At 46.7% G+C, this 19,453-nt stretch overlaps 1 protein-coding gene and 1 long non-coding RNA gene across 3 annotated transcripts; one reads left to right on the forward strand and one right to left on the reverse strand.

The window, feature by feature from the left end:
- Positions 1-619: 619 nt before the first annotated feature.
- On the reverse strand, positions 620-4,254 carry RPS16 (ribosomal protein S16). Of its 2 annotated transcripts, XM_073327671.1 has the most exons (6): positions 4,165-4,254; positions 4,008-4,063; positions 3,017-3,118; positions 1,806-1,902; positions 963-1,010; positions 620-831 (listed from the first exon to the last, which is right to left on the reverse strand). In XM_073327671.1, exons 2-6 carry the CDS (start codon positions 4,053-4,055, stop codon positions 686-688), a joined length of 441 nt encoding a protein of 146 aa, XP_073183772.1. In that variant the 5' UTR covers positions 4,056-4,063; positions 4,165-4,254; the 3' UTR covers positions 620-685. The 2 variants fall into 2 exon arrangements, with proteins under 2 accessions (XP_073183772.1, XP_073183771.1); XM_073327670.2 differs by lacking the exon at positions 4,165-4,254 and having other exon boundaries at positions 4,008-4,145.
- A 51-nt stretch (positions 4,255-4,305) lies between these two features.
- LOC140905070 (uncharacterized) lies at positions 4,306-10,408 on the forward strand. Its single transcript, XR_012156733.2, has 3 exons — positions 4,306-4,787; positions 8,502-8,591; positions 9,912-10,408. It is a non-coding gene; the product is annotated as an uncharacterized LOC140905070 (long non-coding RNA).
- Positions 10,409-19,453: the final 9,045 nt, after the last annotated feature.

The following is a 19,453-nucleotide window of genomic DNA, read 5'->3' on the forward strand; positions in this document are numbered from 1 at the left end:
TACATGTGCCCAAATTAGTATCAAAGCATCTCAGAGTAAGGACCTTTCTCTCATTTTCAGAGCACTGTGCAACCCTTTCAATGTTCAATATTTCTGAAGCATTATAAGAAATTATATTTAAGAATTTATTAGCTTGAATGATGAACATATGAAAGCTTTCATGATTTTTGGGGAAAAAATCAGTTTTCTAGTCTTGAATACAAATGTAAAAATTCACATAGCAAAGGTTATTTTATGAAGTTTGCTACTGCACTTAAACACGCATACACTGTAGATTTTTCAACAAAGAAGGAAACATACTCCTCTTGCTCCGAAACAGCACTAATACAGCTTTGTAGCATTTGGTCAGGGTTTTGGGGAGGGTTGAGAGAATATCTTTTAATTTCCCTGGGTTAACAATTATAGAAGCTCTACTGCTAGATTTGTTAGTGGTTTGTCAAGGATGCATGGAGCACAGGATGGAGACTTTATTGTTTGAAACAAAGAAAAAAAATGAGTATCTGACAGCAACAAAGTGCTTTTCTTTATTCCTACGCACCAGCACTTAACCTGTTGGGGTTTTTTTAGGCCAGCTCCCAACCCTGAAAAAAACAGTTATCCAATATAAACAAATACTAGATTTAGAAACTTGAAACATTTATTAACTTTTCCTCATATTTATTGCAAGATACAAGGATGAACAATTTTAACGGTAAGACTTCTGGTAGCGTGCACGGGCACCAGGTCCACCAAACTTCTTGGACTCGCAGCGACGAGGATCTGCAACCAGTAAGGTCCTATCATACTGGATTAAGATGTCCTTGATTTCCTTCTTGGAAGCTTCATCAACATCTGAAAAAAGATCATATTTGTGACTAACATTCTATAACTTCCATCTATTACTGTTCTACGTATAGCACTTAATGTCTGAAGCTAAACACTTCAAAAAGGCTAGCAAAACAAAATCAAAACAGCCAACTTACACTTCTGATAATAAGCCACCAATGCTTTGGAAATAGATTGACGAATTGCTGTTGAGGAAAGAGACAAGTTAACAATAATATCCAGTAAATTCAGGTTTACATAGAAAACATAGCAAAGGGTTTGGGGAGGGGTTGGCAGAAAGGAATTTGACAAATGAAAAATAGTTATAAATGTAATGATAAAACCACATCAAACCATTTTGTGTCTTACACCTTCCACCTCAAGCTACCCCCTTTAATCAAAGATTGACTTTAAAATAACATCAGGATGGTTAACTAAAACAGACGAAGATTTGGGTTAATACGTCTACTCGCTTCCTGTGCGTCTTCTGAGCTAGATCATTTTAATGAATGTATACAGGCCTTAACTAGCAGCCGCGCAACGTTAACACTTCTGAAAAAGCAATTTATGTTCTATTTTGCCCAACGTGAATAAGTTACAAGTTGAGTTCTGATTCTAGGATTTTTATTTGAGCAATTTTATCTGAGACAAGTAACTGCTTGACTTTGCAGTGTGGTTAGAAAATGCTGTTTAACCTCATCCCAAAATCTAATTTATGGCCAACCACATGTAATCACTTATACTGCACTGGAAGAGGAAAATGCTAATGCCAGTTTCATACAGATCATTCGTGTGTGTAAATGAGAGCAGGTGACGCAGATATAGTTCAATATACACCCATTAAACTGGCATTTGTAATAGCCAAAGCTTTAAACTGTAGACGGTGTTTATTCCCCAAGATATTAATAAATTATAAATATTTTATAAGTAGTTCAAAGTAGATTAATAAAGTAGTTTAATCTCTTCCAGCCCACACTAAGGACCTTGTACAGGAGTCGTACCGTAGATTTGCGCTACATGGCCGCCACCCTTGACACGGACTCTGATGTCAACACCAGCAAAGCGTTCCTTGCCCAGGAGGAGAACAGGTTCAAGCAGCTACGAAATACAGATATAAAAATTTTATTAAAGTTAATTTTTAAAATCAAATTTAAACAAGTTAAGAAGAAAGGTACTGTACATCTGGGGTCAGGCTTGGATTATGAGGGATTACAAGTGTCGGTTACAAGGTTCATAAGATATATACACAGTACATAACCAGCATAGACCCAGACTGGGGTACGGGAGCTTTTAAAATGTCAGTGGATAAGTGATCTCAGGTACACCACCCATAGAATGTATTTAGAGTCCAAGTCAGCACTGGTGTAGTGAATAAGTACAAGGATGGGTATTACACATATTATGAGAACATATTTATGATCAAGAGGAAGCAATCAGTGTTTTGAGCAAGGTTTCTAAGTATGGATTTATAAAATGTTTGGTGCTATGAGCCTTGCATTTACAGTGCACACACTAAGGTAATTAAATAAAAACCACTGAGGTAATGTGGCCTAGTCGCTAGTGGATAAGAGGGGAGCACTGCCCAGGAGACCTGGATTCTTGTCACAACTCTGCTGCTGGCCAACTGGGTGACCTTAGGCAAGTCACTTTGCCTTCCTGTGCCTCAGTTTCCCCATTTGTAAATGGGAGTAATGATACTTTGTAAAGTGCTTTGACGTTAACTGAGGAGTCAAACTAGATAATAGTAAACTTTATGAAGCTAGATCTAAGGAAGATTAACTCCTATCAATATATATGCTTTGCTCCCATCAACACTAATGAGAATAACTGGTTCGTCTCTAAGGTGCCACAAGTACTCCTTTTCTTTTTGTGAATTGAGAAAATACCTCAGAGTAAAATTGAGACAAGCACCTAACTGATACAGAAGCTTAAGTCCCATTTTGCAAAGTGACTTGAGTGAGGATACACTTCTATGCTTTTATTATTTAACCTGAGTACTCAACTCCCAAAATTGTATACAAACTTACAAATAGTCAAGCTACAGCTAACAGCCTACATGACCACTAAAAATGAGATGTATCATCTAGTGTATGTCTTTATGACAAGAAACTCTTCTGCTCTTCCAAATTTTATTTATTTATTTAGAGAGAGAGAACGAATACACACGCATAAAAATATACTAAAGTCTAAAGAAAACCAATAAAGTACTTACTTTGTACTGTAGGGTTCTAGGCTCAATCATTTCCAGGGGTCTTCCATTCACTTTAATGAGACCATTTCCTCTTTTACAGTGAGCAACAGCAGTTGCTGTTTTCTAAAAGAGCAAGCATATGTGAGTATAGCATTCCTACAATACCAGCTGTGCACCCACTGCTTTAAAGACTAGCATACAGTGCTTTCAGTCTAGATTATGACACTCAAAATTTCAAAAAGTATTTTTCATTTAAAGCAAAGCCACTGCTGCAAACCACTGAAATGTACTAGGTCAGATGGGGACTTAATATAGGCAAGTCAGCCTTGCTGAAAACATAAAATTTGATCTTCACATGGGAAGTGTGATGACATAATTTACTAGCAGCAGCCAGGCCGCCCAGATCATAAAGACGCAGAAGCCCTTACCTTAACCTTCTGCCATCTCCTCTGTGGAGGCGGCTTTTTACAGTGACACCCGTGCGTGATAGGGGGCGGGGAGAACAGGGGTGCGGGAACAATTTGCACAGTGGGGGCGCTGAGAGCCGTTGACCCACACGGTAAACCCTGTACGTGATGGAAACTTCTAACACCTATGGGGATGGGGGCGCGGTGGGTGGGTGTCAGAGAGCGTGTGGGGGGGCAGGGAGAGTGTGGACGAACACACACGTGCCGGCGCACGCCACAGGGGTGCGGCTGCTCACTCCTATCGCAGCGGCCTGGCTCCGATCGCGATGACGGCCTACGGCTCCATCCCGGGCAGCTCGGCGGCGGGATGCGGGAGCCCTAGGCTCCGCCCCGCGTGGCTGGGCTCGGGCGAGACACGTGGAGGCCCCTGCGGCTCCCGGGCCGCACAGGCCCGTCGCGCCCCCCCCCCCCCCGCGCGGCGCCCCCCCCCCCGCGGCCTAGCCGGGGAAACGACGCCACGATCACCAGGCGGGGGCCGCAGCTGCCGGGCCGGGGAGCGCAGCCTAGTCCCGGGGGCGCTGCCGCCCGCCCGCTCACTCACTCACCTTCCGCCCGAAGACCTGGACGCTCTGCAGGGGCCCCTTGGCCGGCATGGCTCCTCCTGCAACAGACAGACACGGCGCTGAGCGGCGCGCGGCCCGGCGGCGGCGGCGGCGGCGGGGGGGGGGGGGGGGAGGGAGCGCGGAGCTGCCGAACACTCACCTTCCGCCAGAGACAGCAGCAGCAAAAGAGAGAGCGGGGCCTCCGGAGCCGCTTCTCAGGGGCAGCCCGGCCGCAAAGCGCAGCCTGACTTCCGGCCGCGTGACACGGCCCCCTTCCCGCCGCGCTTTACGGCTGCCCGAAGGGAGGGGGGGGAAAGGCGCCTCGGAACCTGCGGGGCGGGGCTGAGAGAGCGGCCGGGGAAGAGGCCGGCGCCGGGCGCGACCCCCACCCGAGGCTCCTCCACCGCCTGCCGCGCACGCGCACACGCACCCTGCGGCAGCCGCGTCCCACAGTGTCCCGCCTCACCGCTCAGCCCCGCGCGCCTCAGCGGCGCCCCCAGTCCCAGCACCGGTCCCCAGCGGCTCCCCGCCCTCCCCGCTCCCCCCCACCCACCGCATCAGCTCCCCGGCGTCTCACAATCCCCCGCGCCCCCCGCCTTCCTCTCAGTGTCCGCCAATTCGGGATGTAAACGCCGTTTTCACAGTTAACCGTTTAAACGATTAAAAATATTTCATTTAAACGGTTAACCGATTCAGAGCTGGGGCCAATCCCGCCCGCACAGCTGGGGCCGGGGCTGCGGCCGGCCGGCCGGTCCGAGGGCGACCGGTTGAGGCGGTTCACCGGTAAGACTAATGGTTAACGGGTTAACATTTTACATCCCTACCCCCAGTCCCATCACCAGCCCCCTCAGCATCATTCAATCCCACCATCTTCCCCAGGGCCGGTGTCTTCCATTCCCAGCATCAGCCTGGCAGCGTCCCCCCGTCCCAGGGCTCCCGTCCTTTCCAGGGGCGGCAGGTTTGTATAATTTTGGGTGGTGCCCAGAACAGGTTCAAGTAACCCCCAACTCCAACACACACCCACCCCCCATGGCTCTGGGAGGGAGTTTGGGTGCGGGAGGGGTGAAGGGTCAGGCTCTGGGCTGGGGCAGGGGTGCAGGAGGGGGTGCGGGCTCTAGGAAGGAGTTTGGGTGGAGAGAGGGTGCTGGGGTGGGGTCCAGGAGGGGGTGCGGGCTCTAGGAAGGAGTTTGGGTACAGGAAGGAGCGCGAGGGTGGGCTCTGGGCTGGAGCATGGGGTTGGGGTGCAGGAGAGGGTGAGGAGTACGGCGCTTACCTCAGGCAGCTCCCAAAAGCAACCTGCACACCACTCTGGCAGCAGCTCCTAGGCGAGGGGGTTGGGAGTCTCTGTGCGCCACTGCCCGCAGGCACCGCCCCCACAGCTCACATAGGTCACAGGTCCCGGCCAATGGGAGCTGCGGAGTCAGCGCTCAGGGCGGGGCAGCGCACAGAGACACACACACACACACACTGGGGCTGCAGGGACATGCTGGCCGCTTCCAGGAGTGGCATGGAGCAAGGGAGGGTAGGAAGCTGCCTTAGCCCTGCTGCGCTGCTGGCAGTGGTGGCTGGGGGCCCCCAGGCCCTTTTAAATTACCCGGGGGTGGAAGGCAGGGCCGGTAGATGCTCCGTGGGAGGTGCGCGGGGGCGGCAGGCAGGGCTGCAGGAGAGAATGGGCCACAAACATTGGTAGAGCTGGGCCCTGAATATTCCTGAAGCATGAGCACCACAGGCACATATAACTCGCTGCCCCTGGTCCTTTCTCTCCAGCACCAGCTCTCTCACGTCCCACAGTCCTAGCCCCCTGACCTACCAAATGTCTCTCAGTCAATCCCAGTCGTCCAATGTTCAGCGCCATAATAAAGATAAAGGCTATAAGATAAATCTATATGGTAACTGGGTATTACTATACAATAAGGTTCTAGGATTGTCACTGCATGTCATCCTGAAGCCTTGGACGACTGTTGAGTCACTGTGAAATGATGGAAACCACTACAAGCATGGTTGAGATCTCTTTCTGTTGAGTTTATCACCAGGTTCAATCTTCACTGGGATTCGTGGTCTGTTACCATCCAGTTTTTAAGTTCTCTGTGCTCTTTTATTATTTTAAACTTTATGAATTACTCCTGTACAACAGCACAGGCTTTCACCTACGTTATTATCCTTAAACTAATCCAAATAATCCACTAAATAGTACTGACTAGTGTTACACGGCAACAGCAGCTCCTCACACCCATCTGAGGTTTTCTCTGCCTGGGCCCTTTCACACAATGGGTCCTGTTCTAAATTTTTTTTTTTTTTAAGTTGTTGGTTAGAAGGAGTCTTTCATTTCCAGCATGGTTTCCACATTACAAAGAGAGGGAATTTCACTGGAATCAGTGGGATCTCTCCCATCTGGATACATTTTTTCATGTTCCCCAGTCTATTTGTAGGTGCTGTTTTCAGGTATCTATACCACAGTATCTGAGCATATAAGGAGTAACCACCACCGAGGTGGTGAATAAAATATAAAACTGGCCCAGTCTCTGAGTAAAAAAGGTTTATCTGTATGGAACAGCTTTCAAGATTGTGTCCTATATTAACACAAAAACTTGGTGCAAAGTAGAATTAAATGCTTAATCTAAAACAAATGGCACTATAACCCAAAGTATTTCAGGAGATAGTTAACCTAAGACAATGTGAGTTGTAAAGCATCCCAGACACTTAGAACCACTCCTTCTGATCTTGGCTCTTGGTGCAGTGGCACATGGTTCTTTTAAGTTTACATTTTTCCACTGATTTTGCAGGATAATGTTTTGTAATTGTTTCTATTAATTTATTTTGTTTACTACTTTAACTTTGAAACAGGCCTGCCTTATCCTTAGCCACAAAGGAAATAATGTTTCCGTAAATATAAGCTTGATAGACATTGCATCGTCTGGAAATAGAGGAAGTCCCAAGTTCTTTAAAGTTTGTGCACAGTGTGAGAGATTTTCTCCTAACTTTGAAACTCTCCCTTGTATGAGTTCATTTTGCTAAATGGAACAAAAAGACATCTGACAAACAAAAGAATCCATGTGCCACCTAGAGGCTATTTAGTGCACGTCTTATAACGGAATAAGAAGAGTACTTGTGGCACCTTAGAGACTAACAAATTTATTTGAGCATAAGCATCCGATGAAGTGAGCTGTAGTTCATGAAAGCTTATGCTCAAATAAATTTGTTAGTCTCTAAGGTGCCACAAGTACTCCTTTTCTTTTTGCGAATACAGACTAACACAGCTGCTACTCTGAAAGCTGTCATTATAAAGGAATGCTACTCAGGTGGGCATGGCACTGCACTAGTGAACCTGTTATGACCTGTGTTCAAATGCTTCACACCAAATCATGGAAAAACTCCACAGCTGTCTGAATTTTATTATGTTTGGTATCAACTCAAAAGTGATGTTCTGAGGAGTTGTTGGGAAATGATAATGCTTCCTTGGGTTTGTTCTGAGATATCCAAATTATTATTTATATTGTATCACCTAGAAGCCCCAGCACAATGGGGCCCTGATCCATGTCTAAGTGTTGCACAAAAAGATGGTCCCTGCCCCAAAGAACCTAGCATGGTGGGGTTTGGGTCCATGAGTAGAGCTTCTTGGTGCTTTGATAACACAGATAATAAATAGTAGTGAAAAAGCTGTATTTTTTGCCATTTAAATTTTTCATATGCTAAGAAATATCAAAATAGTGTCTTCGATATGTACAACCTGCAGTAAACTCCATGTGTGCAAATCCGTGTGCCCACATGAAGTCCCATTAAAGACAGTGGACTCTGCACAGGTACAGAATCCATCTGTCTGCACTGAGCTCTTTGCAGGATCTAGGTTTTTGCCTCTATCTTTCACATATAATAGCATCTCAGACAATATGGAATATTGTGTCTTTTGTGGAGCTTGGTGTTTTTGAAATGTAAGATCTAATATTTCACTAAAACCCTCATGCCAATAATAATGAGTATGAAGACATTTCTGCTATATGGAATCCATGTGTATAAAACTGCAGATTGAATGAATACATATTTCTGAAAAAGATTTTTGTTGATAGTTGATACTTTTATTTATACATTTAATTTGTCATTAAACAACCAATCCTTCTGCCTGTAAATAAATATATTGAATAGTCCTAAACTAGTATAATTGAATAGTTGTAATCCCTCTTAGGCCCCAAACATTTGAGGATTTCCACATGTGCCTAATTTTATGCACATTACATAGTTCTATTCAGGTAAAAGGCGCTACTCATAGTGCATAGAGTTTAAGTCTTTGCATAATTGGGGCCTGAAATATGACCTGCAAAAGGATTTCCTTTAGATGCCCAGCAACTTTATAAATAAATTCCCAACCTGTATTGAGTGGATTCTTCTCTACGCCAATGCAATTCTCAGTGCAGATCAGGGCTTAAGTATTAAATAATCAGTTAAATAGAGACATTCAAGTGCATTATTAGCATAAGACTTACTTTTATTTTGCTTTTGCAGATCCTGTGACATTCATTCCCACTCAGATAGTCATCTTCTGCTGCAATTTCTGCCAACAGTCTAGAAATGCCGTTAACATTCATGCTACAGGTAGGGTTTGTAAAGTTGACCATATGCCTTTCCATATTCTGTTAGAAAAGTAAAGTGGTAATTAGCACACAGTTGGACATTTAATAGTGAATCTGGAAAGAACTGGGTTTAGAGTTTTCTTTTGTTTCTTTTTTTCCCCATTTCTGGCCCATACAAATCTTAAATAGCTTCTAGCTTCTATTCCAGTTTAGAAGCTCATGCTTCAGGGAGTAGAGTATGTAACATGAGAGAGAAAATTATGTCACAAATAACCATGTTCACAGAGATCATGGGGAAAAAAAGTTCCCAGTGAGAAGCAGAGGAGAAATTACAGATGAATGGCAAGATGGAGGAAAAGGTTCCAGACTAGGGAAGGTGTTGCAGTTCAGGAAATCAACGCATGCAAAATCTTTTCTGATCACCCATTTAGCCCTGGTCTACACTAGAACTTTAGGTCAAATTTAGCAGCGTTAAATCGATGTAAACCTGCACCCGTCCACACGATGAAGCCCTTTTTTTCGACTTAAAGGGCTCTTAAAATTGATTTCCTTACTCCACCCCTGACAAGTGGATTAGCGCTTAAATCAGCCTTGCCGGGTCGAATTTGGGGTACTGTGGACACAATTCGATGGTATTGGCCTCCGGGAGCTATCCCAGAGTGCTCCATTGTGACCGCTCTGGACAGCACTCTCAACTCAGATGCACTGGCCAGGTAGACAGGAAAAGAACCGCGTACTTTTGAATCTCATTTCCTGTTTGACCAGCATGGCAAGCTGCAGGTGACCATGCAGAGCTCATCAGCAGAGGTGACCATGCAAGCATGCCCTGGCATTCGCGGCTCTCCTGGCTGTACTCCCAAAGCCTTTGCAAAAGGTTTCTGGGGAGGGCAGCCTTATTGCCTCCTCCATGGTAGGACACTTTACCACTCCAGGCCAGTAGCACGTACTCGGGAATCATTGTACAACAAAGCATTGCAGTGTATGTTTGCTGGCGTTTAAACAACATCCATTCTTTATCTCTCTGCGTTATCCTCAGGAGAGTGAGATATCATTCATGGTCACCCGGTTGAAATAGGGTGCTTTTCTTCAGGGGACACTCAGAGGTGCCCGTTCCTGCTGGGCTGTTTGCCTGTGGCTGAACAGAAATGTTCCCCGCTGTTTGCCACACGGTGGGGGGAGGCAAAATGCAACCTTGTAACGAAAGCACATGTGCTATGTATGTAATGTTAACAGCAAGGTTTACCCTGAAAGAGTGTAGCCATTGTTTTATAAAATATGTCTTTTTAAATACCGCTGTCCCTTTTTTTTTCTCCACCAACTGCATGTGTTTCAATGATCACAGGATCTTCTCCTTCCCAGAGGCTAGTGAAGATTAGAAAGAAAAAAAAACGCACTCGCGATGAAATGTTCTCTGAGCTCATGCTGTCCTCCCACACTGACAGAACACAGATGACTGGGTGGAGGCAAATAATGTCAGAGTGCAGGAAAGCACAAAATGACCGGGAGGAGAGGTGGAGGGCTGAAGAGAGTAAGTGGCGGGCTGAAGAGAGTAAGTGGCGGGCTGAAGACAGGGCTGAAGCTCAAATGTGGCGGCAGCGTGATGAGAGGAGGCAGGATTCAATGCTGAGGCTGCTGCAGGACCAAACCAGTATGCTCCAGTGTATGGCTGAGCTGCAGCAAAGGCAGCTGGAGCACAGACTGCCGCTACAGCCCCTGTGTAACCAACCACCCTCCTCCCCAAGTTTCATAGCCTCCTCACCCAGATGCCTAAGAATGCGGTGGGGGGGCCTCCGGCCAACCAGCCACTCCACCACAGAGGATTGCCCAAAAAACAGAAGGCTGGCATTCAATAAATTTTAAAGTTGTAAACTTTTAAAGTGCTGTGTGGCATTTTCCTTCCGTCCTCCACCACCCCTCCTGGGCAAGCTTGGTAGTCATCCCCCTATTTGTGTGATGAATGAATAAAGAATGCATGAATGTGAAGCAACAATGACTTTATTGCCTCCGCAAGCGGTGATCGAAGGGAGGAGGGGAGGGTGGTTAGCTTACAGGGAAGTAGAGTGAACCAAGGGTCGGGGGGTTTCATCAAGGAGAAACAAATAGAACTTTCACACCGTAGCCTGTCCAGTCATGAAACTGGTTTTCAAAGCTTCTCTGATGCGTACCGCACCCTCCTGTGCTCTTCTAACCGCCCTGGTGTCTGGCTGCGTGTAACCAGCAGCCAGGCGATTTGCCTCAACCTCCCACCCCGCCATAAACGTCTCCCCCTTACTCTCACAGATATTGTGGAGCGCACAGCAAGCAGTAATAACAGTGGGAATATTGGTTTCGCTGAGGTCTAAGCGAGTCAGTAAACTGCGCCAGCACACCTTTAAACGTCCAAATGCACATTCTACCACCATTCTGCACTTGCTCAGCCTGTAGTTGAACAGCTCCTGACTATTGTCCAGGCTGCTTGTGTATGGCTTCATGAGCCATGGCATTAAGGGGTAGCCTGGGTCCCCAAGGATAACAATAGGCATTTCAACATCCCCAACAGTTATTTTCTGGTCTGGGAATAAAGTCCCTTCCCGCAGCTTTTGAAACAGACCAGAGTTCCTGAAGATGCGAGCGTCATGTACCTTTCCCGGCCATCCCATGTTGATGTTGGTGAAACATCCCTTGTGATCCACCAGAACTTGCAGCACTATTGAAAAGTACCCCTTGCGGTTTATGTACTTGCCGGCTTGGTGCTCCGGTGCAAAGATAGGGATATGGGTTCAGTCTATGGCCCCACCACAGTTAGGGAATCCCATTGCAGCAAAGCCATCCACTATGACCTGCACATTTCCCAGGGTCACTACCCTTGATATCAGCAGATCTTTGATTGCGTGGGCTACTTGCATCACAGCAGCCCCCACAGTAGATTTGCCCACTCCAAATTGATTCCCGACTGACTGGTAGCTGTCTGGCGTTGCAAGCTTCCATAGGGCTATTGCCACTCGCTTCTCAACTGTGAGGGATGCTCTCATCTTGGTATTCTGGCGCTTCAGGGCAGGGGAAAGCAAGTCACAAAGTTCCATGAAAGTGCCCTTACGCATGCGAAAGTTTCACAGCCACTGGGAATCGTCCCAGACCTGCAACACTATGCGGTCCCACCAGTCTGTGCTTGTTTCCAGAGCCCAGAATCGGCATTCCACAGCATGAACCTGCCCCATTAGCACCATGATGCATGCATTGGCAGGGCCCATGCTTTCAGAGAAATCTGTGTCCATGTTCTGATCACTCACGTGACCGCGCTGATGTCGTCTCCTCGCCCGGTATCGTTCTGCCAGGTTCTGGTGCTGCATATACTGCTGGATAATGCGTGTGGTGTTTAATGTGCTCCTAATTGCCAAAGTGAGCTGAGCGGACTCCATGCTTGCCATGGTATGGCGTCCGCACAGAAAAAAGGCGCAGAATGATTGTCTGCCGTTGCTCTGATGGAGGGAGGGGCGACTGACGACATGGCTTACAGGGTTGGCTTACAGGGAATTAAAATCAACAAAGGGGGTGGCTTTACATCAAGGAGTATTTCAGGCAGGACTTCACGCAGGGTTCCAATAAGAAATGGTGCACCTAAGTAATTGTTCTTATTGGAACAAGCAGGTTGGTCTGGCCACTGATTGATACAAGGCTAGATTTACCTCGCTGCACCTTCTCTGTGAGTGACTGCAGTGTAACCTAGAGGAATGAGTCCCCTTGACGGGCGGGGGGAGCAAATGAGTACAAAACAAAATTGGTCTATTTCTTGTTTTGATCCACTCCATCTATCTTTTACATCTTTGTTTGGCAGCAGACAGTGCAGAAGGACTGCAGGCCATCCACATCTCATGGCTGCTCGGCAGAAGATGGTACAATAGGACTGCTAGCCATCCTCATCTCTTGCCTGCCCGGCAGAAGATGGTACAATAGGACTGCTAGCAATCCGTATCACCTGCCTGCTCACCATAAGATGGTTCAATAGGACTGACTGCAGGACTAAAGAGAATGACCTGGTCAAGTCACTTCTAATGTAGTCCTTGCACCCACGTCTGCCCAGGTGCTCCTGGCCGATGTGGCCAGGAGTACCTCGGACATGACGATGACGGCTACCAGTCCTATTGTACCGTCTGCTGCCACAAGGCAAGGGGTTGCTGCTGCTGTGTAGCAATGCAGTACCACGTCTGCCAGCACCCAGGAGACATACGGTGACGGTTACCTGAGCGGGCTCCATGCTTGCCGTGGTATGGCGTCTGCACAGGTAACTCAAGAAAAAAGGCGCAAAATGATTGTCTGCTGCTGCTTTCACGGAGGGAGGGAGGGACCATGCCTGACGATATGTACCCAGAACCACCCGCGACAATGTTTTAGCCCCATCAGGCATTGGGATCTCAACCCAGAATTCCAATTGGCAGCGGAGACTGCGGGAACTGTGGGATAGCTACCCACAGTGCAACGCTCCGGAAGTCGACTCTAGCCTCGGTACTATGGAAGCACTCCGCCGAGTTAATGCACTTAATGCACTTAGAGCATTTTCTGTGGGGACACACACACTCGAATATATAAAAACGATTTCTAAAAAACCGACTTCTATAAACTCGACCTAATTTCGTAGTGTAGACATACCCTTAGAAAACCCCTTCTTCAGAACATTACACACCCTAAAGCAGCAATAAAACTAATATTAGGAAGGAAAAGACAACAAGAATCTCCAGAAGAACTCACCGTACCATATTCTCCACTTCCTTGTGCTTTATATACTCATTTGCATTTGTGCATTATAACATAGAAAATGCTACCTAGTCAGTATCTGCTTTGCACATGTGTAAATGACAACATAAACGACTCATTTCTACTAAATGGAAGATTTACGTGTTGTTCATCTGTCCTTACTAGAAATATCACTCCTGGAACAGGTAGGATTTTCCTGACCCAACTGGGAAAGTTATTTTATAGGACATTTGTTATATAGCTTGTGGCACCTTAGAGACTAACCAAGTTATTTGAGCATAAGCTTGCGTGAGCTACAGCTCACTTCATCGGATGCATACTGTGGAAAATACAGAAGATGTTCTTATACATACAAACCATGAAAAAATGGGTGTTTACCACTACAGAAGGTTTTCTCTCCCCCCACCCCACTCTCCTGCTAGTAATAGCTTATCTAAAGTGGTCACTCTCCTTACAATGTGTATGATAATCAAGGTGGGCCATTTCCAGCACAAATCCAGGGTTTAACAAGAACATCTGAGAAATAGGTTACCTTGCATAATGACTTAGCCACTCCCAGTCTGTATTCAAGCCTAAGTTAATTGTATCCAATTTGCAAATGAATTCCAATTCAACAGTCTCTCGCTGGAGTCTGGTTTTGAAGTTTTTCTGTTGTAATATCGCAACTTTCATGTCTGTAATCGCGTGACCAGAGAGATTGAAGTGTTCTCCGACTGGTTTATGAATGTTATAATTCTTGACATCTGATTTGTGTCCATTTATTCTTTTACGTAGAGACTGCCCAGTTTGACCAATGTACATGGCAGAGGGGCATTGCTGGCACATGATGGCATATATCACATTGGTGGATGTGCAGGTGAACGAGCCTCTGATAGTGTGGCTGATGTTATTAGGCCCTGTGATGGTGTCCCCAGAAGGTAACCTATTTCCCCTTGTTTTTTCCAACCCCCCCCCCTTCCTCAGACATTCTTGTTAAACCCTGGATTTGTGCTGGAAATGGCCCACCTTGATTATCATACATATTGTAAGGAGAGTGACCACTTTAGATAAGCTATTACCAGCAGGAGAGTGGGGTGGGGGGAGAGAAAACCTTTTGTAGTGGTAAACACCCATTTTTTCATGGTTTGTATGTATAAGAACATCTTCTGTATTTTCCACAGTATGCATCCGATGAAGTGAGCTGTAGCTCACGAAAGCTTATGCTCAAGTAAGTTGGTTAGTCTCTAAGGTGCCACAAGTACTCCTTTTCTTTTTGCGAATACAGACTAACACGGCTGTTACTCTGAAACTTGTTATATAGCTAACAACCACCATTTAAATTCTTAGATCTGAAAGAGATTTTACATTCAGAATTATAAGAAGTTGTTTTATAACTCTATCTGGAGGAAAAGAAAAACTTTTGATCTTAACTGCACGGTCCTGATTCCATAGAAAACTCTGTGAGGGTGCAGGAGTCCACCTGCATGGAATTTCTTGCAGGATTAGAGCCTAACAGCAAAAGGTATTTAGAGAGACATTTATGCCTACAGTATCTGTAGATGTCTATGTTTGTGTATGCTGGGAAGTAAATTCTCATGAATTAACATTGCATTGGGTTATTGTAAATATGAGTTTGGTGGGAAAGGAGTTTTAATGAGTTCTGAGAAATCTAGGATCTGAAGCCAAATTTTCAAAAGGGATTAGTGATTTTGGGTGCCCAACTTGGGACATCCTACATGAGCCTGACTTTCAAAGAATGGGTACTCAATACTTCCTGATAATATGTTTCAAATTGAGCATCCAAAATCACTAGTCATTTTTGAAAATTTTGGCTTGAATCTTTACAGTTAAGAGTTAATAGCAATAGGCACTTGAATGATGTCTTTCCTGTGCCTCTCTTTCTTCATATTACTGCACTGAATTCTGTGAGTAATTACATAAAATTAAGTTAATGCAATTTTAACTCCCTCTGGATCTTCTCCATGGCTACTACTAACCAGCCACAGGGAATCCAATCTGTTGCAACACAGCTTTCACTGGAGCCTATCCATGCAAACAGCTTTTGCTTCTGTGGATTTGTGGCTTCTGTCCCTAGGATACATAGCACTGAGAATCCTCACTCAGTGCAAAGTCTACATTACCTAAACTGTGTCTCCTTGAAGGGAAACCTTGCAAGATTGCTGTGAGGGAAACCTCCGGGAGATTCCTTTCTATCAGGCCCTTTACTTATATTCAGGTTAAACATTTGGAAGTTAAACACAGTGGACCTGAACGTGAAACGAAAGACCTGATTCTTCACTTGCAGCATGTGCAAAATGAGTGTAAAACATACCCAGGTCAGAACAATAGTATTTTATACAGACTGTACGTAGAAATAATTAACTACACAAGGTACAAGGCAGTGAAGTATCAAGGCAAAGGTATGTCAGTAAGGTGAGCTTTCAGTATGAATCTTTATGGAAAGGAGAGAGGAAACACTCACTACAGTAAGGGGAAATCCACATACCTTTAGTACAATTGCTGGAAAAGGGAAAAGAGAATGGGGAGAATGAAATATTTAACATTGAGAGGTGTCACAAAAACTGATCAATCACTCCTTTTGTGCTGTCTCATAATGTGAAAACAGAGTCATCCTAAATTTAAAGGTGCATTTAAAATAAATAAAAGAAAGACTTTTCTTATACACTGTGTATTCAGCATGTGGAAATTGCTGCCACATACCAGTAGGTCATAATCTACTATGGTGCATAGCTGTATTTTTTTTTAAAGGGGTGGATAATTTTGACCAGTAAAAAGACTTCATGCTCCTTCATACATGCTAGGATACAGATGAGTGAAAAAAAACCTTATTCTTTATTTAGGGCAAAAAATGATCACTGCAGGGCTCAGGAAGTTTCCCCTCTCAGACGTGCCAGAGGGAAGATATCTAACTTGGTCTACCATTGGCCTTATCTGCTATAGCAAATCTTATGATCCTTAGGGTATGTCTACACTACGAAATTAGGTCGAATTTATAGAAGTCGGTTTTTTAGAAATCGCTTTTATATATTCGAGTGTGTGTGTCCCCACAGAAAATGCTCTAAGTGCATTAAGTGCATTAACTCGGCGGAGCGCTTCCACAGTACCGAGGCAAGCGTCGACTTCCGGAGCGTTGCACTGTGGGTAGCTATCCCACAGTTCCCGCAGTCTCCGCTGCCCATTGGAATTCTGGGTTGATATCCCAATGCCTGATGGGGCTAAAACATTGTCGTGGGTGGTTCTGGGTACATATCGTCAGGCCCCCGTTCCCTCCCTCCCCCCGTGAAAGCAAGGGCAGACAATCATTTCGCGCCTTTTTTCCTGAGTTACCTGTGCAGACGCCATACCACGGCAAGCATGGAGCCCGCTCAGGTAACCGTCACCCTATGTCTCCTGGCTGCTGGCAGACGCGGTACGGCATTGCTACACAGGAGCAGCAACCCCTTGCCTTGTGGCAGCAGACGGTACAGTACGACTGGTAGCCGTCATCGTCATGTCTGAGGTGCTCCTGGTCGCCTCTGTGAGGTCGATCAGGAGCGCCTGGGCAGACATGGGCGCAGGGACTAAATTTGGAGTGACTTGAGCAGGTCATTCTCTTTAGTCCTGCAGTCAGTCCTATTGAACCGTCTTATGGTGAGCGGGCAGGCGATACGGACTGCTAGCAGTCGTACTGTACCATCTTCTGCCGAGCAGCCATGAGATGTGGATGGCATGCAGTCCTTCTGCACCGTCTGCTGCCAGCCAAAGATGTAAAAGATAGATGGAGTGGATCAAAACAAGAAATAGACCAGATTTGCTTCCCCCCCTCCCCTGTCTAGGGGACTCATTCTTCTAGATCACACTGCAGTCACTTACAGAGAAGGTGCAGCGAGGTAAATCTAGCCATGTATCAATCAGAGGCCAGGCTAACCTTCTTGTTCCAATAACGACAATAACTTAGGTGCACCATTTCTTATTGGAACCCTCCGTGAAGTCCTGCCTGAAATACTCCTTGATGTAAAGCCACCCCCTTTGTTGATTTTAGCTCCCTGAAGCCAACCCTGTAAGCGCCCCTCCCAGCGTCAGAGCAATGGCAAACAATCGGGCATCTGAGAGTGCTGTCCAGAGCACTCACAATGGAGCACTCTGATGGGGCTAAAACATTGTCGCGGGTGGTTCTGGGTACGTGTCGTCAGGCCCCCGTTCCCTCCCTCCCTCCGTGAAAGCAAGGGCAGACAATCATTTCGCGCCTTTTTTCATGAGTTACCTGTGCAGACACCATACCACGGCAAGCATGGAGCCAGCTCAGGTAACCGTCACCCTATGTCTCCTGGGTGCTGGCAGAGGCGGTATGGCTTTGCTGCACAGTAGCAGCAACCCATTGCCTTCTGGCAGCAGACGGTGCAATATGATTGGTAGTCGTCCTCGTCGTGTCCGAGGTGCTCCTGGCCACGTCGGCTGGGAGCGCCTGGGCAGACATGGGCGCAGGGACTAAATTTGGAGTGACTTGACCAGGTCATTCTCTTTAGTCCTGCAGTCCTATTGAACCGTCTTATGGTGAGCGGGCAGGCGATACGGACTGCTAGCAGTCGTACTGTACCATCTTCTGCCAGGCAGGCAAGAGATGAGGATTGCTAGCAGTCGTATTGTACCATCTTATGCCAGGCAGGCAAGAGATGAAGATGGCTAGCAGTCGTACTGTACCATCTTCTGCCAAGCAGCCATGAGATGTGGATGGCATGCAGTCCTTCTGCACCGTCTGCTGCCAGCCAAAGATGTAAAAGATAGATGGAGTGGGTCAGAACAAGAAATAGACCAGATTTGTTTTGTACTCATTTTCCTCCTCCCCTGTCTAGATCACACTGCAGTCACTCACAGAGAAGGTGCAGCGAGGTAAATCTAGCCATGTATCAATCAGAGGCCAGGCTAACCTCCTTGTTCCAATAACAACGATAACTTAGGTGCACCATTTCTTATTGGAACCCTCCGTGCAGTCCTGCCTGAAATACTCCTTGATGTACAGGCACACCCTTTGTTGATTTTAGCTCCCTGAAGCCAACCCTGTAAGCCGTGTCGTCAGTCGCCCCTCCCTCCGTCAGAGCAACGGCAGACAATCGTTCCGCGCCTTTTTTCTGTGCGGACGCCATACCAAGGCAAGCATGGAGGCCGCTGAGCTCATTTTGGCAATTAGGAGCACATCAACCACCACACGCATTATCCAGCAGTATATGCAGCACCAGAACATGGCAACGCGATACCGGGCGAGGAGGCGACGTCAGCGCGGTCCCGTGAGTGATCAGGACATGGACACAGATTTCTCTGAAAGCATGGGCCCTGACAATGCATGCATCATGGTGCTAATGGGGCAGGTTCATGCTGTGGAACGCCGATTCCGGGCTCGGGAAACAAGCACAGACTGGTGGGACCGCATAGTGTTGCAGGTCTGGGACGATTCCCAGTGGCTGCGAAACTTTCGCATGCGTAAGGGCACTTTCATGGAACTTTGTGACTTGCTTTCCCCTGCCCTGAAGCGCAGGAATACCAGGATGAGAGCAGCCCTCACAGTTGAGAAGCGAGTGGCGATAGCCCTGTGGAAGCTTGCAACGCCAGACAGCTACCAGTCAGTCGGGAATCAATTTGGAGTGGGCAAATCTACTGTGGGGGCTGCTGTGATGCAAGTAGCCCACGCAATCAAAGATCTGCTGATATCAAGGGTAGTGACCCTGGGAAATGTGCAGGTCATAGTGGATGGCTTTGCTGCAATGGGATTCCCTAACTGTGGTGGGGCTATAGACGGAACCCATATCCCTATCTTGGCACCGGAGCACCAAGCCGCCGAGTACATAAACCGCAAGGGGTACTTTTCGATAGTGCTGCAAGCTCTGGTGGATCACAAGGGACGTTTCACCAACATCAACGTGGGATGGCCGGGAAAGGTGCATGACGCTCGCATCTTCAGGAACTCTGGTCTGTTTCAAAAGCTGCAGGAAGGGACTTTCTTCCCAGACCAGAAAATAACTGTTGGGGATGTTGAAATGCCTATATGTATTCTTGGGGACCCAGCCTACCCCTTAATGCCATGGCTCATGAAGCTGTACACAGCCAGCCTGGACAGTAGTCAGGAGCTGTTCAACTACAGGCTGAGCAAGTGCAGAATGGTGGTAGAATGTGCATTTG

The sequence above is a fragment of the Lepidochelys kempii genome, chromosome 1, assembly GCF_965140285.1.
Source record: "Lepidochelys kempii isolate rLepKem1 chromosome 1, rLepKem1.hap1, whole genome shotgun sequence".
Taxonomy (NCBI): Eukaryota; Metazoa; Chordata; order Testudines; family Cheloniidae; genus Lepidochelys; species Lepidochelys kempii.

What these genes read in the sequence shown, in the direction of transcription:
- RPS16 (XM_073327671.1), bottom strand. Translation starts at nt 4,055, where the DNA reads ATGCCGGCCAAGGGGCCCCTGCAGAGCGTCCAGGTCTTCGGGCGGAAG. An exon ending in TCCAGGTCTTCGGGCGGAAG is followed by an intron (nt 3,119 to 4,007) that starts GTGAGTGAGTGA and finishes TTGCTCTTTTAG; the next exon opens with AAAACAGCAACTGCTGTTGC. An exon ending in CCATGTAGCGCAAATCTACG is followed by an intron (nt 1,011 to 1,805) that starts GTACGACTCCTG and finishes TTTCCTCAACAG; the next exon opens with CAATTCGTCAATCTATTTCC.